The sequence below is a fragment of the Pieris napi genome, chromosome 14 (genome assembly GCF_905475465.1).
Source record: "Pieris napi chromosome 14, ilPieNapi1.2, whole genome shotgun sequence".
NCBI lineage: Eukaryota > Metazoa > Arthropoda > Insecta > Lepidoptera > Pieridae > Pieris > Pieris napi.
This window is the reverse complement of record NC_062247.1, coordinates 7,717,847-7,743,075: the sequence shown is the minus strand read 5'-3', so window position 1 is coordinate 7,743,075 and position 25,229 is coordinate 7,717,847. Positions and strand designations below refer to the sequence as shown.

General features: G+C 33.4%; 3 protein-coding genes across 6 annotated transcripts; 1 reads left to right on the top strand and 2 right to left on the bottom strand.

Annotated features, from left to right (window-relative positions):
- Positions 1–2,775: 2,775 nt before the first annotated feature.
- On the bottom strand, positions 2,776–3,602 carry LOC125055762 (endothelial differentiation-related factor 1 homolog). The gene has a single exon (XM_047658333.1). It carries the CDS (start codon positions 3,462–3,464, stop codon positions 3,024–3,026), a length of 441 nt encoding a protein of 146 aa, XP_047514289.1. The 5' UTR covers positions 3,465–3,602; the 3' UTR covers positions 2,776–3,023.
- Positions 3,603–3,781: 179 nt separating this feature from the next.
- Positions 3,782–18,937, top strand: LOC125055760 (probable nucleoporin Nup54). 3 transcript variants are annotated; one of them, XM_047658328.1, is made up of 14 exons: positions 3,782–3,898; positions 3,999–4,115; positions 4,184–4,303; positions 4,406–4,504; positions 4,866–5,080; positions 6,166–6,298; positions 6,874–7,030; positions 9,146–9,254; positions 10,047–10,230; positions 11,650–11,738; positions 12,491–12,658; positions 14,186–14,305; positions 18,082–18,169; positions 18,302–18,937. In XM_047658328.1, exons 2-14 carry the CDS (start codon positions 4,055–4,057, stop codon positions 18,433–18,435), a joined length of 1,677 nt encoding a protein of 558 aa, XP_047514284.1. In that variant the 5' UTR covers positions 3,782–3,898; positions 3,999–4,054; the 3' UTR covers positions 18,436–18,937. The 3 variants fall into 3 exon arrangements, with proteins under 3 accessions (XP_047514284.1, XP_047514286.1, XP_047514283.1); XM_047658330.1 differs by lacking the exon at positions 3,782–3,898 and having other exon boundaries at positions 3,914–4,115; positions 4,878–5,080; XM_047658327.1 differs by lacking the exon at positions 3,782–3,898 and having other exon boundaries at positions 3,915–4,115.
- Positions 18,938–19,045: 108 nt separating this feature from the next.
- On the bottom strand, positions 19,046–24,990 carry LOC125055761 (zinc finger protein GLIS2 homolog). Of its 2 annotated transcripts, none has more exons than XM_047658332.1 (4): positions 24,870–24,990; positions 20,132–20,352; positions 19,848–19,995; positions 19,046–19,643 (listed from the first exon to the last, which is right to left on the bottom strand). In XM_047658332.1, exons 1-4 carry the CDS (start codon positions 24,870–24,872, stop codon positions 19,077–19,079), a joined length of 939 nt encoding a protein of 312 aa, XP_047514288.1. In that variant the 5' UTR covers positions 24,873–24,990; the 3' UTR covers positions 19,046–19,076. The 2 variants fall into 2 exon arrangements, with proteins under 2 accessions (XP_047514288.1, XP_047514287.1); XM_047658331.1 differs by lacking the exon at positions 24,870–24,990 and adding an exon at positions 20,515–21,031.
- Positions 24,991–25,229: the final 239 nt, after the last annotated feature.

Genomic DNA, 25,229 nt, shown 5'->3' with positions numbered 1-25,229 from the left:
CGGAATTTCTAGTATTGAACTGGTTAAAAACTAAGTTATATTATCTTCTCGGCAAAAGTTTATTAATCCCTAAATTAATAAAACTTATTATCAGATATAAATAATTAATAGCTTGTAGAACTTCCAGTATCAATTAAAGCATTGGCCGCGAATTAATTGTTTATTACTAGCTGACCTGTTGGATGATAAATATTTTTACTAGAGATGATAATATCAGAAGGGTTCGGTTGATAGTTGATAACGAGTAGTAGGTTACATGTTTTATTTGCTGATTTCTAAAATATATTTCTACTGCATATTATGTTTGTATATGTGCACTGTGTAGGTAGCACACATTATACAAACATTGCTTTGGGATTTCAAACGAATGAATAAAATGATATTGATTGAATAAATTATGTTTATTTCTATTGTTTAAAACTTCTGAATTAAATCTGATATAGTAGGTATAATATTAGATTCAATATTAGTTGGTGCCCAAAATATATAGTCCACCAGAGAGAATGTTTAATCCTGAGACTTGCAAAGGTGCGGGCAAAAGAAATCTTAATGGGCCTTTTAAACGGTATGGATAAATCCTTAGGAATATTAGGTTTCCGTGGAATATAAGCAAGTGGTTTCACTGTGAGAATGGTCGCCACTGAAATTTCTTAATAGCATGATAGGAATGCCAACTTACTAGGTACAGCTACTGATGGCTTAAGAACAGCTCTAATGTTTCCTTCTCAGAGATTCAGCAGTTGTTGGAGGTGTTATCGTAGTCGCTTTCGGGGCTCTCATTTGTTCGTAAATTGATTTTTAATTTCTTGTATAATATTATATGACATGGGCGCCTGTTCCTTTTGTTACTACAGGCAGTTTTTATCAAAAATCGCCCGCAAATACTAAAGTAATTAAGTACCTAAATTAAATTGCGTATTATGATATTTTAAATGATCTTTTAAAGTATGCAACAAAAAATAAAATACTAATTTTATCTAGTCAAATTTCCTTGGTGATAAAGCAATTATTTTATTATTTCTAAATACATTGACGTGTTGTATATGAAACCGTTTAATATAAATATCATTCAATAGATTACGACACGATCGCGGTTTCATACATGTGGAGAAACGATGGTGAATATGTAATCCAATCTAAATGGATCCTGGATCAGCGTAACTACTGACTGGCCGGCCCGAAGGTCCCAGTGGCTAACGCCGAGAAGTTTTATAAGTACCAGTTTTACATTCAGCCGTAGTGAGCAGGGAAGTGGGCAGGAAGAGTGTGTTAACGCGATACTTTAATACATATATTCCTGCTCACTACGGCTGAATGTAAATGCGGCATTATATATCCTTATTCATCCTATTATCTCTATAACCATTCTTCCAAATTATATGCAGTAAATGGGAGAAAAGTCTTTTTTGGTAAGAATTCTTAGTTGTTTATAATAATACCAACAAATATTAATTATTGATTTAATATAAAAACTCTAGGTAGGTACCTTTTGTGACGTAAACATATAAGTTAGACATGCTATCGCTGACCTTTTTAGCCGTTATCAAGCTCTACAAGTTTTCTCAAGAATTCAATCTTACCTATATCTGTCATCGTTAAGGCGGAGGCGTAGAACCGTTTTTGTTCGGCCGGTTTTTCTCCGAATTACTTTGCAAATCCAACTACCACGAAAGTCATTTCGTATTTCAAAATCGGTTCAGTAGATCCAAATTTACACCCTATAACCTACAAACTTTATATTAGACACATAAAGATAATGAAAGCTGCAACTGCAAAGATATATATGTTATTTGTTTGTCTGTATTTTCCTGTTGCGGTTCTTCTTCAAACTTTTGCAAAAAATCCACTTTTACCAGATTGTTGACAATTTGTACCAGCTACAGGACAACTTTGACGAGCATGTCTATTATTCCCACAGTAATAGAATTTCTCAAAGTTTTGTATGGAGCGATTATTCTTATTTGTAGGTATTGCAATCACATAGGAATCAGAATTGCTGTTAATCTAATGAAAATCTTCATCAGCAGACACAGTTTAATTCAAGCCTTGAAGATGTTTTAAGATCTAATTATATATATAATATGTCCAGAGGGAACTGATCTTCATTAGAGGATGGGTCTCCATAGAACTAATCTGGTTGCAAATACTTGTTGATTTTAATATTTTATTTATTTATTTTTACATGAATAAATTGTAATAAGATAGAGAGTTGGCTTTATTCAACTAAAACGTGACTACACAAAATCTCTTTTATATTGAATTAAACAGGCTGATAAATTAAAAAGAATTACATACCTTTTTAAACAGAAGATTGATATATAAATTAGATTTATACCTTTATTTGATTCTCATATTAAAATTTTAAAAAGAGAGAGATGCATATTGTTTTTTTTTTAATCTTCAGTATTTAATGACAAGGAAGAACAGTCTTTAGTGAGGATGTTTGGTATATCTCTTTGTGAAAGATTTTTTATTTATATTCCTCTGTAAACATAGATTAATTTATCTAAAGCATAATTATTATGATATTTATTGTGTAATGCCTTATCTATCCATAAAGGAAATCTATAATTTTCTGACATTTTTGTTTATTGACTGTCCCATTAATTTATAAACATATAAACCTATTTAAGATAGTTTGATAGGAAATAGCTGTAATCATATTCAATGATCAAACATACTGATGTACATGGAATATTGTTTTCTTGGTAATTTCTCACTGAAAATAAAATTATTAAGTCCTATTGAGTATTGAGTTAAGTTTTTAAACACTTGTTTAGTCATAAATATTGATTTATTAGGTATTCAAAAAATTTATTCCTTTTGCATTTCATACTTTTAAAATAGTTTACAAAGGCAACAAAAATAGAAGGTATTTCCAGAAACCAAACAAATAAATGCTTACATCATAGTTAGTCACAAGTTTGAGAACTTTAAATGCATTATAATTTTCAAAAACAAAAAGGAGAAATATTATGCAATAAAGTAATTGGAGTTTAGGTCTTCACCTCCCAGAGAACTCGCTATTTCTTTACTCCAGGAGGCTGTACTGGTAGGCCACGTTCTTTCCCACGTAGTTTTATGCCAATTGCCCGCTCAATTTTGCCAAGAACAATATTATTTGGTATTCCACGTCCTGCTTCATAATCATTAACAATTTGTGGTTTTTCACAAATTTTTGTGGCCAGATCTTTTTGACTCATTCCCTTTGATTGTCGTCCTTGCATTATCAATTTCCCAAGATCTAATGGAATTTTATCGTGTCGCAATTCCTCGGTTTCTCTATCCAGTTTAGCTGTATTTTTAGTAGTGCCATGCTGTTTATTTGTACCCGCACCATATTTTTGTTGAGTATCTACTGGTATTCCTTGACGACGTGCTGCGTTTACAGCTTGTTCAGTCTTTAAAGCTGATGCCTTTGGGGGCTTCTTGCGCAAGATGGTAACAGTGTCCCAATCCGACATTTTATTAAGTAGAATGCGATTTTTTAAGTTAAATTAAGATATGCTTTTTTCACCTTTATACAATATCAGGTTTGCAGAAATAGTTACGCAGATCTTAATAAAATGTGCTTGATTTTGTCATTACTTGACAATTTATAGAGACATGAGACATTAATTAAAAGACAGACTGCTATAAAGAACCACAGACTTATTTTTTATAATATATAGGCAATCCTCAGAAATGTTTTAATATATAATATAACAATTTATTTAACTGTGCCTATTCATATTATATGCTAGAAATTGATCAATTTAATAAATAAATCTGCCCCTACGGTCCTACCTCATCTTCTTCGCACAACTACAATAACTATTTCATTTTTAAAAAGATGCTCTGTCCATAACCATTGTCTATTTCAGATAATCTGTAGAGCGCGCGAAGTATTTTTTTAATGGTAAAAACACATTTTAAGTTTAAACTACTATCAATCACCACTGTAATTTGTAATAAAAAAGTGTTGAATAGCGAAATAAAATATTTCCCTTGCATTTCAGAAGTGTGCAAATAAATAAAACACATGAATTAAAAATCTCAAAAGTTAAATCTTAAAATGTCCTTCTCATTTGGATCTACTGCTTCTCAAGCTACTCCGTTTGGGTCAAGTTCAAAACGTAAGCCGAATTTAATACATTTAACTTCAACAATTTCTGTGTTATAAAGAATTATATCTACATTCTAGCATCATTTTCATTTGGGAGTACTAACACTGCTACAACAAGTCAAGCAGGATTTAGTGGATTTGGAACTAGTACCACTTCATCAGGTTTTGGTAGCTTTGGTTCAACTTCAACTGCCTCAGGTACACACTGTACTTACATTTTTATTTCATAGTCTTATCAATATTAAAAATTCACCCTATCACCTTATTACCTATTTTCTTTAAATAATAGTTGTTTTATAGCAACACCCTTTGGTGGCCTAGGAAGCACTCCAGCGTCTACAGCCCCATCCCTGTTTGGGGGTACCACTTTTGGAAATACAGCTGCTAAACCAAATACAGGTCTATATATGAATATTTTGTACACTCACACAATAATCCCCCTATATGGCTTGTGTCTACGTATTGCAACTGTTTCTTTAATTATTTTATAGATAAGTAGGCTATCTTTCATAAATTTTGGTAACATTCTTCTTGTAAGACAACACCGGTTCTCTAACGGTGTTAGCAATGTGTTTATTTCCCATATGAAAAGGAAAATAAATTGGTTCACTGCTGATATTTGAATGTTCTCTTTGTATCCTGAATTCGTCAGGTTTAAGATTTATATTGCTAAGCCATTGCTCTTATTTTGTTTTAACTGATATTTTGGAATAGTATACTTGAATGAATTGACAACTCATTAAATAAACATACATTCTAGGATTTGGTACAGGAACTTTTGGAGCAAATACTGGATTTGGCACTGGTACGTCAAATTTTGGTAGTACAGCACCATCATTTGGAACCAACACATTTGGCACAGGATCTACCTTTGGATCAACATTTGGTAAACCAACAACAACAGGATTTTCTGGATTTGGCACTGGACTCGGAACCACTTCAGCATTTGGGCAACAGCAACAACCACAGCAACAGGTTTATATAATATTACTCTATATGTTAGAGAATGGTGGAACATATAACTAAATCAGCATATTACATAAGCAACTAAAATATCCAAATTTTTTATTAAAAAACAGACTTATAAAATTTAACAGATTGACATAAAGCACTACATAAAAGTTAATGGTGGCTGTGGACTTTTAAGCCACCCAATGTTGTAAGTTACATATATTGCACAGTTGGAAGATGGGCATAATTTTAATTTTTTAAAATTTTTCATAAAAATAAAAAAATCAAATACCCTATGTTTATTATGGAATATAAGATACAGGTATCACTTATTCTACGTCATTAAATTTGAATAGGGAGGGAACCCTATTCATCAGCAAAGAAGACAGAGGGTGTATTCTATATGTGTATATATTTTTTGAAATAGCAAATCATCAAACAACACTTATTTTTAAACATATATCGTAATTTAATAAGAAGTAGCCTGTCTAACACCAGTCCCAGGCCCTTTTATCTACTAGATAATCGTTAACTTTATAGTAAGCCTTTTTACACAGCTTTTGTTTAATACATTTCTTAAATTTATTAAAAGCTAGGAGATTAAAGAGCCTCTGGGAGCCTTTTCCCAAAAAAGAATTACTAACTTTAGATTGTCTAGTACGGGGAATTTGCAGCCTGCGTTTGTTCCTAGTATTAACATTTTGTGTATGTTCTATTCTAGTAAACTTATCACTATTTTTTTTATTTTCATAAATATATTGCGAGGGATAGGTAAATATATTAAATTCCTTGAATTTATCTCTCAGAGAATTCCTACATTTTAAATTAAAGATTGCATAGTTTCGACATCAGCTTTAAGACATTAGATAAGTTTTTCTCATCACTTTATAGTTCAGGACCTTAAGGTATACATTATAGCGCATGGTTAAACACTGACCATGTTAAAGGATGGTATTAATTAAAAACCTAAAAGCATAATAATTCTCCATGATCTGTTTATTTGAAGGTTTTCCTAAAGCATTTTTTTGATTCCCAGGAATTAGACCCATACTAATGGGTCTGGGTGGTATGGAGAATAGTTTATTTATAGTGGTTAAATTAAATTTTAGCAACAGCAGCCCCAAGGACCAACAAATGCCCATGAAGCACTTGTAGCTGCTGTGTTCAACTGCAATGTGTTTGGAGATGAAAGGGACCAAGTTTTAGCAAAATGGAATTTATTGCAGGCTCAATGGGGCACTGGTAAATATTCTTTTAATACTTCTTGATCCTAGCTTAAAATAATTCCGGAGCCTTTTTTCCTATTTAATTAATATCTCCCTAGTTAAAAATTAATAAATCAGTCTCTTGCTGTCAAATTGTGTTTATGCTATGATGAAAAGGGACAGGATAAGTTTTTTATGAATAAGGGTGCATATATATATTTTTGTTATATTAAAGCAGCAATACCTGCCTCATATATTTATTTTCCTAATAATATAGGTCCAAAAACTTTTATGTATTTACAATTACGAAAATTAATTTTTTTTTAGGTTGTATTAATGTTTTTTATGTATTCTTTAATTTAAAAGATAAGTTCATGGAGGTTTCTAAATTTTTATCCTTATAAATAAAACTTAATTTTACTGAACAGATGTAAAACTCAATAAAGGATTAAAAAAAACTTACAACCCAAATTGATTAAAGAATATAGTATACTTGTGTACAAAAGTTTCATAATTGTGATATTAATTATATAACTGGTACCATGCTTTTCCCTTACTATGGATTTATTCAGCATATTTAAATGAATACTACATTTCTTCTTTTATTTTCAGGTCAAGCTTATTATAATAGAAATGCACAACCACTCGAGTTAAATGAACAAAATCCATTATGCCGGTTCAAGGCTGTGGGTTATTCAAGGCTTGGCGGTAAAGAGGACAAAGATGGCCATGTCGCTATGATGTTTAACAAACCAGAACAGGAAATAAAGTATGTACATGTAAAGCTACGGTTTCCTAGAAAAGCAGTGCCGTTAACTAACGGCCATCATTTTACGGTTGTTAATAACGGCCGTCTTTACTGTGGCCAAGCTGTGGTTTCCTAGAAAGTAGTGCAACCGTATTCAATCGTAGTCACTCAGTACTCACTCGAGCGTTAGGTCGTGCACTGGTAAAAAATGGACGATTTGGACATAACATTATTAGTATTTTTGATGAAGAGTCGTCATCAGAAGACGAAAAAAAGCGTTTGGAGGAGAGTTGCTTCACAAATTTTGCTTCATGTGAGCTTGTCTGTACTCTTTGGATTTGATATTGTACAAAGCTTCATGATCTTTAGCAAAATCAATAAATTTTTCATCATTTTCGCTCGTCCAAGTCATTGTTTTAATTAAATATGCGCACCGCTTCACGCGAAAAGCGTTGAACTACTGTTTATGACCGCTATGATGGCCGTCATGCAAATAACGAATAATATTGCTTAGTGAGACAGACACATTTCTGTATTGTTTGGTAATGATTTCTTAATAGACAAGTGGAGGCCTAAGTATTAAGAGTTATTTATTTTCCTTATTTCCTATTTTTACAGTAACTAAATACTAATACAATAGAAAACTAAACTAAAAACAACAAGTAAAAACTTAAAACCTTAACCATTTTGTAACTAATTATAAATAATGCAATTCTTGTGAATTCAGGCAGTGTGCAACTAAATATATCCGTCTCACAAGCGATAGTGTTTAGGGTGCGCAAAATACGCGTAAATGGTGCTTCTCTGAGTAAGTTCGTACGCGCCCGAGGCACTGCCAGCAATTGCGACCGCTTACCACGCCGAGTGTGGTTATTTGGCACACGCAGCCCCAGTCTCTCCAACATTTCCGCATTTTACCTCTAAGGATTAATATAATTGGACAATTTTGATAGAAAAGTTGAAAATAAATATAAAAAAAAAACTAAAAATAAAAATTGTAATAGAAAAGTTATATAATCGCTGCGTGGGAAAAATTATTTAGATATTTAGGTCAAAAGGGAGGCCGGGATATGTATAGTATACATGTTAGATGATTGCCATATTCGTCCGTTCTAAGTAAAATAAGTTCTGTACCCTTTGTTTTGTTAGTAAGTGAACAAAAATTACCTACTAAATGTAACGTGCATCTTAAGGCCGATTTACATTATCTTAGTGTTTAGGAGAGTGCTTTGTACACCTTGAAAGGCAAGTTCTTTAGTGCGTTGCGAGTGAACGTTTACATTTCTTTCAGTAGAGTATCATTACAGCGCGACAATGAACGCGCAACGACGTCGGCAAATACGCTCTATTCTACGCAAAATACTAACTGTAGTTATGGAACAAATAGAAGACGAGATTTTATTCGAAATAAATAAACTAAATATAAATAATAAACAAAATATAAATAATAAACAAAATAGCTTCTTTTAAAGCAGTGTATGCCGAATGTCTAGCCGGTTTGTTTTTGTATAAATTGTTTTTAACGTTCCACAAACATTCGTGAACAACATATTCAGACACAAGTTTGATAGTTGTATCGTCCGACCATTTAGCCATCTATAAAAATCAAAAAACACGCACGCGTTTCACGGCAGTTATGCACTCTCCTAAAGATTTGACTAAATTACGTGTTTACACACAACGAGGGAAGATCTCGTTGTGTCTCTCACCCCCCGGGGTGCGCGGGCGTGGGAGGGGTATCACTTGAAACAAAAATAAAAAGCGATTCTATTTTGATTCAACTTGAAAGTCAAGTAGAACCGTACTAAAGCAAGTAGCGTTTACATGTTTCAACTAAAGTACTATCCTAAAGCACTCTCCTAAACACTAAGATAATGTAAATCGGCCTTTAGTGCGGTAACTGAGCACAACTGATATACTATATATGTATATATACCTACTATGTATATGATATTTTGATTTTGCAAATTGTATGAAAAGTTAATATGTATAGATATACTCGAATACATAACGAAACTATCATAATTTCGTGCAAAGGCTTCAGGGTTCAGTTTTTCATCACATTACAAAATACATAATATCAATATTGTTGATACAAGTTGTTTTATGTATTCCAAAATGAGTTTCTAATTTCAGGAGCAATCAGCAGGGATTTATTACTTCGTTGGCTGGCCTTCTTGGCAATAAGCCGAATTTAGTTGCCAATATCGAGACTGTCAAAGCCGTGTCAGATAAAAAATGTCAGGTGAGAAATTAATTACTGAAATTGCCATATTTTTCAATTATTTTTGCATAGATAATATTTTAATAATTTTAATTATATTTTTATTGAAATAGAATCTATATAAGTAGCATTTATTTAACAATCTAGTCAAAACTTAGCGCAAAGTGTGACTTAGGTATGTCAAAAATGTAATAAATTTGACTCTTAGTACTGTTGTCTCTTTCTATCAAATGAAAGACAACAACAAATTTAAGAGTGAAGAGACACTTTAGTTAAAACGGTGCCGTTAGGCTTTTATTTTTTACAAATAAAAGTGTTACTCTTATTTAAGTACTATACACATATCGTCTCTGTAGAATGATAACCTCGTATGCCAAAAAAACTTATTTTTTATTCTTAGACTCATGTCGTTTAACTGGTATAATCATGAAGTAAGGACTTATTAATGATATTAATAAATAAGTCCTTTTTACCATCTAAAACTATGGACAAAAACACATAATATTTAACAAACATGGAGAAATTAAAAAAAAATCGTTGCAATGTTTGGTTCTCTGGACATACGAGGTTATCATTCTACAGCGACGAAAACAACTATTAGTAAACACTCATGATTTTTCTGTCTCGGTATATATAGAAAAAATATTTTAACAAGCGAAAGTTCAACGTAAGCAGAATATTGTTGTATTTTTTAAGACGTAAGAATGTCCATGACAAGTTCATTTCTACATTTTAACCATTCATTGAATTAGAATTGTCTAGAAGATGTTGCCATACGTTTTAAAAAATAATTAGCATTATTATAATTTCCAGGTGGTGGTATACATAGTGGATAAAGGTGCGGGTGGGTGCCATATTAACGCGTCTGAATTGAGCTCGTTCCTCAACAATGGAGCGGCTCGGAACACGCTGACTAGTGCGGGATGCACCAGCATAACCCCAGTTACAAGACCAACGCCACAGATGTTAGATCAGTACTTACAGGCTCCACCGCCAGGTATTGCTTGATTATTTATACTTATCTATATATATAAAAAGAAAATGGTGTTCGTTTGAGGCTCTTTCACGCTTAAACCACTGATCGTATCGACATGAAACTACCACCATTCGATGCGAAATTTTTCCTAGATGGTTTATGGCTATTTATTTTTTTAATTCTGTTTTACTTTTATGAAAATTTTTCCCGCTAATAAAAACAAAAGAGGCTTCCTAGAACCGCAAAACGTCAACATCTGTTAAAAACTCGATTTTCGAAATATTTAAATTTTCTTAGCGGGAAGTTAAAAAGAAGAATAATAAAAATATGAAAAAAAAAAAAATTAAACATAAAATTTATTTTAATTCGTCCAGCAAAGCGGGCGCGAAACGGCTAGTAATATTATAAAGAGGAAAGGTTTGATTTTTTGTTTGTTTGAAATGAATAGGCTCCGAAACTACTGGACCGATTTCAAAAATGCTTTCACCGTTGGCCAGCTTCACTATTCCCGAGTGACATAGGCTATGTTTCATTTTCAAAAAAATTAGGGATGCTTACTAAAACTTGAATAATCTAACCCAAGGTGTAAAAAAATAAACAAAAAACTTCCTTCAATCGTGTGCGCTGCGAAAACTATTAATGATAGAACAAAATGATATATTACAATGTTTTAGGACACTATCTATAAAAAATGTCGCGACAGAATGTCTCTATCTTTTATAGTTACGTCACAATAAGCGTCCTTTGATAAAAAAAAATTTATTAAAATACCACCGCTAGAAAAGGCTATTTATTCGTACCTAGGTATTGATCCTTATCCAAATAATTACCAACGTTTCACATAAGCTACAATTTAATGGCATAACCACCAAAAAAGCATGGTGGATTGGTGTTCTCCTGCCGTTTCTCTTGAATAGTTTACTACTATGTAATATAGCAAAAATCTTAGCCACAGCAACGCTTGGCCGAGTCTACTAGTTTTTTAGAATTTTGTTTTGACAAAGTATAGTTCGATTCCCAGCAAAGACTTTGAATTAATGCAGTGGTCATTTTACCTAATACTTATAAAAGGTGTTATGATATCACTACATATTTAAAAAAAAATTGTATATATACCTTTGATATGCTTTAAGTATAAAGTAGTTTTGTTTTTGGGGAAATAGTTTTCATCAAAATTTTGTTTTTCGACGAAGTTCTTTCACAATTTTCCAAAGTTAACATGTGTTAAAAGAAAATGTGTCAATCAGTACTAGTAATAATAAATTTCTGTATCACAGAATTAAAATGCGTTCAATTACTATAAAACCCAACCCATCTCTACAAAGAGCTCGGTCGTTATTTAACAAGTGCCTATGCGGGACAATGCGACATACATAATTATTATAACAATAGAAATGGTTAATTATGAAATGTAAATAAAAAAAATAAACAAATGTCTAGGTATGGATATGCGCCTTTGGAAACAAGCTCAAGCTGACAACCCTGATCCAGAAAACTACATTCCTGTGCCCATTATTGGATTTTCTGAGGTAATTAATTATTTACTAGCGGACCCGACACAAGTTGTCCTGCATGATATTTCAAGCGATTAGGATATTAAACAAAGTACCGAATGCAGCGCCATCTGTCGGGCTGATTTGTGAATCTAAACCATCCAGGGCTCCACCCATTTAAGAGGAGTTCAGTGACATACACACGTAGAATTATATAATATGTAAGCTATCTTCTAAGTTAGATCAAACTGCTCACGGTGTGCAAATTTGATTGAAATCGGTTCAGTAGTTTAGGAGTAAATAGCGGACATACAACGTGACGCGTTATTTATATATTGATATACTGAATTCCGAAATTGTTTTAATTAATTTTAGAAACTTTTCCTTCATACCGGTCTTGCTCCTATGTATTATAAGTTACAAAGAGTAATTATTTATTTTAATTTTATAATCTGTATAGTTATTAGTTTGTGCCGAAAATCAACTGTGGCGGTTGTGCGAACTAATATAATTCCGTTATACTTCATTTTATTGAGTAACAATAGTAATATATTTAGTAGGTTTGTTTTTGGCTGTTTATTTAATCGATTGTTTTTATTAAAGACTAGTTTCAAGTATTAAAATATGTTTTTCGGTGGTAATTGCTTGTATTTAAAAAAAAAATTATATGTGAAAATTTTTGCGTGAAGTATGATTGCTTAATTGTGAATGTTTGTATTTGAGATGTTTATAAAACTGTCCCATCCTTGTTTATCTATTCCGTCGTTGTATTATTTATGTCTTAACAGATAAAATTCCGTGCACAATGCCAAACATCAGAGTCTGGTCTGCAAGCGAGCTATCTTCGTAAAGCGTCTGAAACATTGAGCGAGTTGCGCACGCGTCGTGCCGCATCCGCAGCGACTCTTGCGCAGCTAACAGCGCGATTTCACTCCTTGAGACACACTTTATTGCAGGTGGGTTTGATATAATAAATGTCCGGTATATTTACATTTCAAGCTAAGTAGAACTTTAGAGTAACGCTGGCCATAGACGGAGCGCATGTTGCAGTCAAGACCGACTGCTGTAGAGCGGTCGCGTTGAAGTCGTACACGACTACAACACGACCGCATAATGCAGTCAACTACGACTGCTTGGAGCAGTTGTGTTCGACCACAAAATAATACTGATACGAGTTCATTTACAAGATGGGTTTTGATGAAGAAACACTGCTTCTTGTACTATTATTACGCAAGCGTAGGCGTAGAAGACACCGTAGTATGTGGGTGCGTCCAATACTACAATCAAGAGAACAGCATGGAATATTTCATACTTTGTATCCCCCCCCAGCTGAGAGAAGACACTAAAATGTTTTTCAACTACTTTAGAATGTCCGTAGTTTCATTTGATGAATTAGTTAGTGTTTTATTTTATTTGAGGGAGAGGCGCGCGGTCGGCAGCAACCGCTTGTAGCGGTCCGTGTATGGTGGGTCCGGCAGCTCTAAGCAGTCGACCGCACGGCGAAACTCGACCGCAGAGCGACTGCTCCGACCGCTCAGAAACTAGTCGTGCGGTCCGTGTATTGCGGATATGAATTTAGTATGGAAACTGCAGATCGCCGTGCGGCGACCGCTTAGAGCAGTCGGACTGCAACATGCGGTCCGTCTATGGCCACACTAAGATTCGAGAGAATGTCAAATCCAATACCTTTTTGACATACGAAAGTCAAACTTAGCGTTAAGGCAAAGTCCAATCCATCTTTCTCAGGAAGAACAGAATTCACTAACTTTCAACGATCACTAAAATAAACCAGAAATTTCCAATAGCGCTTTGAACATACTTTAAGTTTATTTTTTATCTTGAAACAGACATACTTCAGCGTTTTACAACAAGTTAGTGTTAAGCTTAGGTTTCCTAGAAAAGCGGTGCCGTTATCTAACGACCGTATTGTAGCGTTGGGTGACGTCCCCCATACGTTGTCTATAAATAACATCGGAGTAGGTTTCCTAGAGAACGTTGAGTGTCACCGTAATGTCAAATAGCCGTGCTGTCATTTGGATAACGGTGATCATAGCGGTGATAAACATTAGTTCAACGTTTTTCACGTGTAGCGGTGCCCATATTTAATTAATACAATGAGTGGAAACATGACTTGGACGAGCGAAAATGATTTTTTTTGCATTATGTTAAAAAGTAAAGACGGCCGTTATTAACAACCGCTAAATGACGGCCGTTAGTTAACGGCACCGCTTTTCTAGGAAACTTAAGCTTTACCGGAAATTCGAGATCTATGAGATGTGTACTATGCCACGCCATTAACTTGACGTCAATACCACACATAATTAAAAGTTGTGGGCTAAAATAATTGTAATGTAAAGCTAAAAAATTACCGATCTAAAACAAGTTTACGGTCAAATAGGAGAAAATAAATTAATTGTAAAATTTTATAACTCAAATATACTGTATTTAATTTTCAATAGCAAAGATTTTAAATGAATTTCTAGGTGATTGCACGTCAAGAAGTCCTGGGACGTGTCGGCGCAGCTTTAAGTCCCGAGGAAGAAGCGTCTCGAGCGAGATTACAAGAATTAGCCACGCAACTGGCGGCTCCGCCCCTCTATAATGTAAGTACTGAAGCAGGCCTCCATACAATTTGTATTATTATTTCTTTTTCAGGCTTGTGAAATACACTTCTCAATACATTTGGAGCCTGGGATATATGTTCCTATATCTCGTTTTATTATAATAATTATTATTGGTATTCAAGGTCAAAATTTGTATATCAATACTATTCTGTACTAATATTATAAAGAGAATGCATTTGTATTTTTGTACTCTGCGTTCAAATACTAGTTAATTAAAGTTAACTTAGTTAATTAATTAAAACCAAAACATAATATTTTAATATTTTATTTAATCTATTGATTGACGAGTTTGACTTTGTGCATTAATCGTAGTTGTACGAAATATTTTTATTTAGTTTCTCCGTTGTGGTTAAAAATGTCTAATAACATTCTTATTCCATTCATATTTACCTGATAAAAAATAGGGGTACACGATCGCACATATAAAGTAGTAAAAACGTCACTTAATTAACTTAAATGTAATTTACACTGTTTTCATAAAATGGCACTATTATCGGATTTTGTTTATGCTGTTGTAAAAAGGTCACAGTATCATAAAAAAAGTATGAGCTCAGTATAGAAACAAGTTTATTGTTGAACAGCTGGGGTTCGAACCTACGATTTCTAATATGGGAGTCGCACTCTTAAGTGTCTAGGCTAGTGCTCGCTACTTTTTACAGTCACTCGTACGGTAAAGTAAAACATCGTAAGGAACCGGCATGACTGATCACCTACTTGCCTTAATAAAAACAAATGAACACGAAACAGATACATAAATGTGAGAACAAGATAAACGGCTGTAGCGCTGGTTTTATTCATTTTTTAGTATTAAACGAGAGAGAACGACGAAATCTAATTCATGATTTTATGTTCGTCTATATTAAAACTATTTATTAAATATTCTTGTTAACCAAAGAAAGTTAATAAAAACGTCATCTCTTGGACTACGATATTCCTATTCATATTTTTACTGTACTGTAAACAATTATATTTCTTTGTCACTACGTTCTTTAGTCAATAAAATATACGTGTGCATATAATAATAAATATAAAGGATGTGTACTGGGGTTAGACATACAATATTCACTAATAATAACTATAGATGTATGTAAAATTATAACTTTTTCTTAACTATATGGGAAATTTATACTACAAAGAAAGTATGGCATGTAATGTTGGTCTGTATCAGTAATATACAAAAGTTTATCTTTTCCCTGTCTGGAGATAATTTTTAGTAAATTTCGATAAGCATAATTTGGAAAAAAATACTTGGTTTCAACCGTCAGTTGAATTATGTAAAAAATATTGTTCTAATTGAAAACGCTTATAAGATTTTTTAGTCAAAAGACTATGAAAATTGTTGGTTTAGTTTAATAGTTTAATATTTCTTAATAGAACATTTTGCAGTCTTACTCGTACCGTATTATAACCGTGATCCGTGGACTTTATCGCTTTGATATGACAAAAGATAAAAAATAGCAGTCATCAATTACCTAAAACCTCACTGCTTGGCATTCACTTGCCGCGTGTTGTTATCGGTCTTATCTCCAGACGTTTGCATAGACATCGTATGTGGTACGTGCGTTTTATCTACGGAGGTTTTGCAAAATTACATTGTCATTCATAATTTACTTTAATTTATGTAATAATCGTATTTTAACAATTAAAAATCTTAGTCTGGCATTATGAAGCATATGTATGTGGCTAAGTTTTAGTCCCAGTATTATATGCGAAGTTACACGGGGTTCTGACATTCAATTACCAAAATCGATAATTCGTTACACAGTTGTTATAAGAATTCGTAAGTGAATTCGAAAATTTTGGATGTAAATGAAACCAAATATTTTAGATTGGATTTTATTAAATAATAAGTTATAAAAAAGAATATATAAGACTTGGTGGTCTTATTTGTTAATAAAAACTTAAATGCTCAGCTATTCTTCTATACGCCCACTTGTGATCTAGATCAAATGATAAATAGATAAAAATGTAAATTAACAATTATTTGCCAGTTGACGCGTCAGAACTTTTAAATATGCCCATTTTGAACAAAACAAAAATCAGATTAAATTTTAAATTGCCGTCAAAGTACGAGCTATGTATGCTTTTTTTAATGTTTTTAATTAGGCGTCCAAGCGGCCTGTAACAGAAAATAAACTCCTACATTTAAGTAAAATTCATTTTGTAATTAAAAGTAAGAAGTTATGTTTTATATTATATGCATTTAATGGGTTTTTATTTTATTTTAGTGGCTATATTATAGCATGATTATTAATTATTGTACGTTGAAGTTATACTTTATTCATAAGAAGTGTTACTAATTATAGGACCACTGTATATAGTAAAACATGCTACGTTGCTGGAAATAAAGTAATAATATAACGCAATAAACACTGAAATTATCTCAGATGCCATTATATTTCCAAATCAGGAAAAGATTGTACGTAGCTTGGAAAATTTTGAACACTCGAGAGATTATGTCCCATATACATGTTAGGGTCATAACATGATCGCGTGTTAGGTTTTATATCGGTGTTATCTAAGGAACTGGTTTTAGCCGGTGCAACAGATGATTGTCATTTTTAAATCATTAACTCGTGATAATGCATTGATAAAGCATAATATAGGTGTTTGAATTCTGAATTCATACTCATCTTGCATTAGCGTGAAATACAATTTCGCGAAGACGCTTTATGAATTAATTATTGCAGATCTGAAATCTTCTAGTAGAAAATTTGCATTTTTGTAGGCTTGTAATCAATAAACTTAAAATTACCGATTTCAAAAATTATTTCACCATAGTTTCACCATGTATATATTTATTTGTTAGGTGCATGACTGATTCTTATCCTCATTGTTAAGAAAAATATTACTACTAAGAACTACAATTTCTAAGCGTAATTTTTTTTTAAATTTTTTCTAAAAAATTTTGTTCACCATAATTGTCATGTTTTTTGAATAGATAGCTTGTAACATACTGTAGAAAACGCAGTATATATGATGTACCAAACTTTAATAAAATAAATTCCTAGCCTTTCGAAGCCAGGACAGGCCGTGGTATAATTTTAAAATGTATAGTTTACTTTTTTATTAAACAAAATAATTTTTATGCCACTTTTGTAAATTCAGTCATGTGTAAACCATCTTTGCAAATAATGTTATTGTAGTTTTTGTAAAATATTTTTCTTCAAATCGCACAGATTTTAAAAATTCTATACTCTCAATGAAAATAAAACTTAGATACTAGTATATTAATTATATAAATAAAACAATAAATATTAATATGGACTTACTCACTATTTGATACAATTGATTCCAGTTTCGTAGCTGATGCGCTTAGTAGTTTGAATTTAGAATGCGTATACTAATAGTTGATAATCATTAGATAATTATAATTTAATTAGTTTCGTTACTTATTATCAAAACGATATTTATTATCTGTTTAAATAATGTTTTATCTATGGTATAATAAATGTAAGTTTGCTTTCACGGTCACAAATGCCTAGTCAGGATTTGTAGTCTCTAATTGTATTTTTTTTATGACAAATATAACAAAACAGTTACGTAAGCGTCTGTTATTTACGTCACAATGCACAACGTAATTTTTAATTTCTTGTTACCTTATCGATATTCAAATATAAATTGATTAAATTTTTTTTAATTAAAGGAAAATTTATATCAAAACACGTGAATATGACGTATATAGTTCATATCTTGCACTAAATAAGGGCCGTATACTAACGAATTTTAACAGTGGCCTATGATTTCTTTCGCAGGGTCGATTGAACGAGCTATTATGTGCGGTGCGACTTCAGCGCAGCGCCAGTGCGGGCGCACCTTATGAGAGATATCATTTGGACCCAGGTAATAAAAAATATTATTTGAAGATTCTTATTCTGTATTTGTTACTGTATCATTCTTCTGTAATAATTGTGAATTCACACCTATACATTATTTATTCCCGAAAATATCGACAATTTTTTTTTAAATGTTTAGGTGCGCAAGAAGACGTGAAACAATTCCTGTCTTTCCAACAACGTGGTATGGCCCATTTGATGGATACAGCTAAAACAGATCTTGCAGCCCTCAACACTATCGCAGAGGGGATGGCCAAACTTGTCCGGGCCTAGCACTGCGCCCCACAATTACGAGACATACACATATGCTGGTACACGTAGGACGTCAATTCCAAGTCCACTCAAATCTTGCCCAAAATGTAGCCGACTATGATCGGGTACTAAGGGTAAGAGATTTAGCGCTAACTCTTGCATGTTAAAGTTCTAAACGTTCTGGAAGTCTGATTAGTCATCAATAAATGAAACCATTGAGTGTATTTTATGTTTTAATACTTTTTGTTTTGTTAAAAAAATCCATATTATAAGGCCAGTGAAAATATCTTCTTGCAAATATAAAGAAGGTTGAACACGTGGAGTATGTATTTGCAACGTTTATAACATACGGGAACATACATAAGCTCTAAGAGTCTCTATAAATATTTACTTTGTTATCATTCTTGAAACTAGAACTATGCAATTTTCATTATATTAAATTTTTACAATTGTAATTCTGTAGTTATGTTTCATACATAATTCAGTGAATTATATTTCTCAATAAATTTTACTACAAAAACTAGTTTTTTTAATTTCTTATAAATTATTACTACATTCTTGCTAGTGCTAATAATTGTAGCAATTCAGGAATCCTTATTAATGACATATCAGTAGGTGAGTAAAACGAGTGTTAGCATAAATAATTTATATTAATATAACAACTAACTTTTAGTACTTAAATCTAAGGGTAACTCCGTATGCCTAAGTACTTCAATTGGTCTGCATTGCACACGTTTAGCACACATTAAATTCAACGGAACATCAGAATTTTCTGGAAATGAATTTGTCACGTCTGTTCTACTTTCGTAGTATTGAGGCTTGTAAAGAGGGTAGTCCTGTGTAGAGTAACTCAACGCGTGATCGTACATTCTGGTATATACTGGATAGGTTTCTTGAGGCTCCTTATACAATGGGTCAGTTCGGATATATGTTGGGTGGTAGTTCATAGGATACGTTTCTGAAATATGGTATGCGTATGGTGATACCCTATGGTCGATCACGGGTTCTATAGTTTCGCGCATTGGGGATATACTTTCAGCTCGCGTTGCTAATTTTGGATTCTCCTTCTCTGTGAAGTGTTTGTATGCCTTGACGTGTTTGCGCAAGCTGGACGGATCAGTGTAACGTTTGGTGCAACCTGGTGCTTTGCAGCAGTATGGCTTGTCTACTTTGTGGGTACGTGTGTGTTTGAAACGATCGCTAGAGTTTGAATACGCTTTGCCGCAGCCCTGGGAAACAAAATTAATAAATTACTAAATAATCAACGTCGCATATAGTAACATTAAATCATGAAGAGTAATTTTTCGATTTACTAACAGTTGGGAGAAAAATTATCACATGCAAGAATACAAAACAAGACCTATTTGGATACGGATTTACTTTAATTGATAGCGAGAAGATAAACAAAACAGATGGGTTCAAATAATATTTACCTCATATGGGCAGACGTAAGGTTTTTCCCCTGAATGCGAACGTAGATGAATCTTGAGGTTCTCGGCCCTTGAGAAGCTTTTCTGGCATTGATTGCAAGTGTGAGGACGCTCGTTAGTGTGAATTCTCATGTGCACTATCATTTTGTATCTGTAAAGAAAATCTGGTTAGATTTTTTATAATTCATAATTATTGTGCTAATAGTTTTCTTAATTATTTCAAGAGAATTTTAGAGGGGTTATTTTACTAAGTCTATTTAAAAACAAGATGAATTAAAAAAAAATACCTTGCATTAAAACCTCGTTGAGATCTTGTGCACCCCCTCCAACAGCAGTAGAAATATCCATCGCTGTGCGCGTGCGCATGGACTCTAGCTACGTGTGCCGACAGACGAGAAACGGAATCGAATCTGACGCCGCATCCTCTCCATTCGCATATGCATTCATCTGATCCCGAATCATTGTGTCTCTCTGGTGACAAACTTCCACAGGAGTCACTGTCCGAAATCTAAATAAAAAAATTTGATTAAAATTCTATAAGTATACACAGGAAGAAGAGAGAAGTATACACTGGAGTTGATGGTTAAGTATGGCAGATATCTTATATTTTTTTATATACCTAAATATCTCAGACATTTATTGCTGTCTAGTTATTGTATTAATAACGCACCTGTGGTGGTGGGGGTGGCACCGTAACAGATCGAGCGACATATGGCGCGAAACGTTCAGTTGGAATCCATGGTACTCTGCAACCCTCATGCAATTCTGGTCTCCACGTCGGAAAGAGCAACATTTTAATAACAGTGGTCACTACACAATCGCTGTGTAAAATGAAGTGTATCTACAACGTTGCCTATTTATAATGTCTGCCAGAGATATAATGCTGATAAGGAATCCCCTGCGAATATCGCTTAGATTACCGTTAACGCTCACAACAAAACTATTTGAGCCTACTTCGAAAATTTTATTTAAAAATGAATTTATGCACGTGTGTACACGACTGAGAGTTTGGTATAAAGTAAATGATGTTGTAATGTTATCAGGAGCCGCTCGCTTCGGCCTGTGTCCAGTTAATACCAGTATGATAGGCCTCAGTTCATAGGTGACTGATACCGCCGTGTTTATGTTATGCGACCTCAGTCTTCATTGGGGATTGGGCGTTTGGCATATCAAATTTTGCTATTGCAATTTTGATCATAGGAGGCATTGTTTTATGAGAAATAGCAATAACCCACTTCTACGTAGAATTCACGACTACCTTCGTCATTTGTTGCGAATAATTTCTCACAAAAAAATATTCTTTCAAGTTGGAATATACTGTATCCGTGCATATTTGGCTTTCTGATTCATGACATTGTATAAGAAGAAAGAGATTAGAGAAATCCATTTTAACGGGTACCTTGAAAGGTTAAAACGACAAAGTTAAATTGTAGACAACAACTGGTACTTTAGAACTTAATTTCAACACAAGTCTAGAATAAACAATGAAGTGTCCTGCGTCACAATAAATGTTGCGCTCATTATATTCTCGATTGAACGAGTTATTCGTTATCAGTGTGCGTGTGTGAGTAGCGTACGTGTGTACGTGCGTGATATTGTGTGAATAGTCGCGGCCCCCTGCGGCCGGTGCGTGCGCCGGTTTCAGCCGGTTCTCTTATCTTTAACTCTTGTTATGACGAACTATTGACGTAATTATCACAGGCCAGTTTTTAATTGTTGTGTATCTAATGAAAAATTCTCTTTATATCCAGGAAAATATTTTTTAATAGTCATTCTACCCAGCCCACCACTACCACAATGTTATCTAGGAATCTGGTTAACTGGTAAATATATTGTTCTGAAAGTTGAAAAGGGGGCGTCCATAAATTACGTGAGGTGTTTTTTTAATTTTCTGAGCTTAGTTAGAGTTATTTACGACTACTTAAGACAATATTGATTATATTGGTGAGAGTTTAATTATAAGAGTAATAAAAATTTAACAATATGTATATAAACCCCTTATAACTTTTGAACGGAGTGACCGATTGGATCGAAATAGGAAACGGTTTTACCGATCGATTCCAAAAACTAATCCGTTTTTAAGTTTGTAAAACCACGTCAATTGCCACCAGTTTCGTCGAAATCGGTTGATTCGTTCGAGTTACCGAAAACGAAAAATTTCAAAAAAAGAGTTTTTGGAATTACTTCGAAATTCTTCGTTCGTGGTTTCGAAAACTGCATCGAATGCCATCAACCGTGTAAAAATCGGTTCATTTATTTAAAAGTTATTGGGGTTTGAAAATTCAAATGACAAATAAATAAGTAGTGTTTTATCAAACTTCTATTAGACTTTTGAGCTTGAAGAGCTGAAAAACAAAATAAGTAAAATGTTGAGAGTTAAGGTATGGAGTTAGCGGGAAGTTGCAGAGATGGCCTTTATGGTCAACCGTTTTCCTAAATTTTTTTTCAATCAGAAAAAAATTGCGTGATATTGCCTAGACCCCCCCCCCCCCTCTCTCCAACGTAAGATTAAATTATATTTGACTCGACCCCCTCCCCCCCTTAAACACCTCACGTATTTTATGGACGCCCCCAAAGTAATAGTTTTGTAGCCGGTGACACAAAATACAATGAGTATCGTATGTTTTTATCGGATATTTCACGTATTTGTGTTATATATGCCACCTATAGTCAAATCTTGGTCTCTCCCTGGTGTTTTTAACAAGAGCATAAACGTGCAAGTACCTACATTGTTTATGTCGTTGGAGCAAACTTTGACTCCAGCCTAGATTAAACCGGTTGACTGTTATCTGTTGTTTCCAAGCGTTAAATATTTCATCATGAGCAAAATACTTTGTCATGGTTGTTTTTGCCAGTGATTTGGGGAGGAAAGAAATTCTTTATTCGGGGGATGTTCAGTATACTCAGTTGTGCAAAGATAATGTGATTGTAAAAAAAGGTAAATTTGGCGCAATATAGTAATGACAGTGATAGTTTTAAATGTTTAAATGGATACAATTGGGAAAGGAATTTCCGGATTTTGGAAGTCCCTTGGAACTTAATAATATGCTATAACATATTAACCACTGCTTATTGAAAAAATTATACGTGAAGGATCGGAGTGGTACCAAATGTAACTAGTTCCATCTAGACAGTCTATTACTTTGTGGATTGCGTTTTTAATAAACTGCAGAGGGTACTGACAACCTGAACTGTTAGTACCCACTGGTAGAATGCCTTTTCCGCATGTGAAGATTAGCAATTGCGCTAAACATAAACTTCATAGTGTATAGAGTTGTTTTGTTTAGTTTTTGAGATAAGTTTAATATGTTGCTTACTAGATTAAATAGGGTCAGTTGATATATCGCCTAGGACTGTAATCGTTCATAGTTCGTTGTTACTTCACAATGCCGGGCTTAGACGTCTGGAGGCAACATAGGAGTGGAGACATCCAGGCCCCAAATTATTGTGAATTTTTTATTTTATTTGTTGATCAATTATGTATGGTAAGTGAATCAGGCGTTACTTTCCGGAAATCTATTTATATATATATAAATATATAAAGTACAAAAACAAAGCGTCGAGACACGGAATCGAATAATCAAGCTCCGAGACTGCGGGTGATTACCACCCCACTCACCCATTGAGCCATTAGGATACTTGCTTGCCTGAGTGAACAAATATACATCGAAAATTTCTCTTAATATTTTATATAATGGTGTTCGAACTGTAGGTAAAAATAAAACGCGAAGAAGAATTTCAAAGGAAAGGTTATCTTGTGCTTTCTAGACTGATTGTAGAGGCCCTCCCCTAAATTTGTGAATCCGGTTGATAGTATTATTCTATCAGACCAATGTCTACAGATACGTATGTAACTATTTATAAAATGTAATGCTTATCGCCAGACATGATTATCGTTCGGTTGATATCGGTGATACATGTGATACAACGTTAGCTAATCCGTCTTTGATCACTTTATATATGAGAATCACGCTTTCCCCACATGATTTTTTTCAAGTACAATATATATTTCAATGTCTTGCATAATTTCGTGATTGTTTCATAAAGTTGTGTGAGGTTTTTCAGGCAGTACCGCGTGATATGTGCGTGTACCGATCAATGACTCCTATCGAACCCATTACCGTAACTCACGCAATTCAAATAGATCACAGATAATTTTCTGTTGGCAGTCTCGTAACTCCAATTTGGGACATCATATTTTTGCGTATGTTTTATCGACAATTTGTTAACACCTACTTGATCTGTCTTATGTGCCCTTCCAAAAGTTATTGTTTCGCCATATGCATTAACTACTGGGGTTGGTTTATACTATTTTGAAAAGAAGAACAGTACCGAGTCGATGGGGGCCTAAATAATATAAATTGACTTTTAGCAAGCTTTAGTTTCTAATACTTTTGATTATGTGTAATTAAATAAAAAATATATATTTTCACATAAACACGTAAAGTGCCATAGCATATATTAATTTTAATACTCTACATAACATTAGTAAAAACTTTTTTACGAATTCGATTTATTGGCCAATTCTTAAAGAATTAATCTATTGGTCTAATCTAACGGTTGGGAGTTATTTACCTCAGTGGAGACATTTAAGAGGACATTACAAGCTTGTCACTATATATAAAACATTACTAAACCAATACAATTTGATGAAAAGTGCTTGATATTGAGTCCGTGTGTCTGCACGTTTATTTTCAACAAAGTGTAAAACAAAAACTTGCGTAAATACTTGAACAGGCGTTTAAAATTAAAAATGTAGGTTTACATAGACATATTAGTAAAACACATTTTATTAAATACGTTCCTTGACGTATGTAAGTGGCCCCTTAAAGTATTTCAGAGAAGTTATATTTGAAAATAATTATTGGGAAATCCATTAATATTTGTTTCAATAATGGTAACTACTAAAGTCAGATAGAAGACAGAAGTTTCGCAGTCATCACAAAACAAAGAAAATATTTGAAATTAAACTGCAATAGAAAGTACATTGCCAACATATATACACACATATGCCAAAATTCTTACCATTTAGCTGGCACAGCATATATTTCACGCATAAAAAGTGCTACACAGTCTACTGTCCGCCAACTACTATTATAATTAGGTACTTTCCCGCCAAAAGACTCGACCACACGCGAACTATATCAAAATAAAAATACTAAAATAGCGTGGCGATTGTGTCGCGGTGAAATTGAAACGCGATTTGCTCTTCGTGCCGTGTCCATTCGACTTTCCCCCCAACAGAGTTTATATCATTAATAGCAAATACCTATTTGCTTATTTCCAGTTGGCGCGATCTAATAAAATATCATGGCTAAACAAGTGTAAGATTCAGAAACGAGACAGGGCAAAGAGTACTTCCCGTATGACGAAAAGTTATTGGAT

Bases quoted from the DNA above. Each gene is read 5' to 3' on its own strand.
- LOC125055762 (XM_047658333.1), bottom strand. From the start codon at position 3,464: ATGTCGGATTGGGACACTGTTACCATCTTGCGCAAGAAGCCCCCAAAG.
- LOC125055760 (XM_047658328.1), top strand. From the start codon at position 4,055: ATGTCCTTCTCATTTGGATCTACTGCTTCTCAAGCTACTCCGTTTGGG. The intron at 4,116-4,183 runs GTAAGCCGAATT...TCTACATTCTAG, and splicing joins GTTTGGGTCAAGTTCAAAAC to CATCATTTTCATTTGGGAGT. The intron at 5,081-6,165 runs GTTTATATAATA...ATTAAATTTTAG, and splicing joins AGCAACAACCACAGCAACAG to CAACAGCAGCCCCAAGGACC.
- LOC125055761 (XM_047658331.1), bottom strand. From the start codon at position 20,637: ATGTTGCTCTTTCCGACGTGGAGACCAGAATTGCATGAGGGTTGCAGA. The intron at 20,353-20,514 runs GTGCGTTATTAA...TTTTTTATTTAG, and splicing joins TGCCACCCCCACCACCACAG to ATTTCGGACAGTGACTCCTG. The intron at 19,996-20,131 runs GTATTTTTTTTT...TTTTCTTTACAG, and splicing joins CAACGAGGTTTTAATGCAAG to ATACAAAATGATAGTGCACA.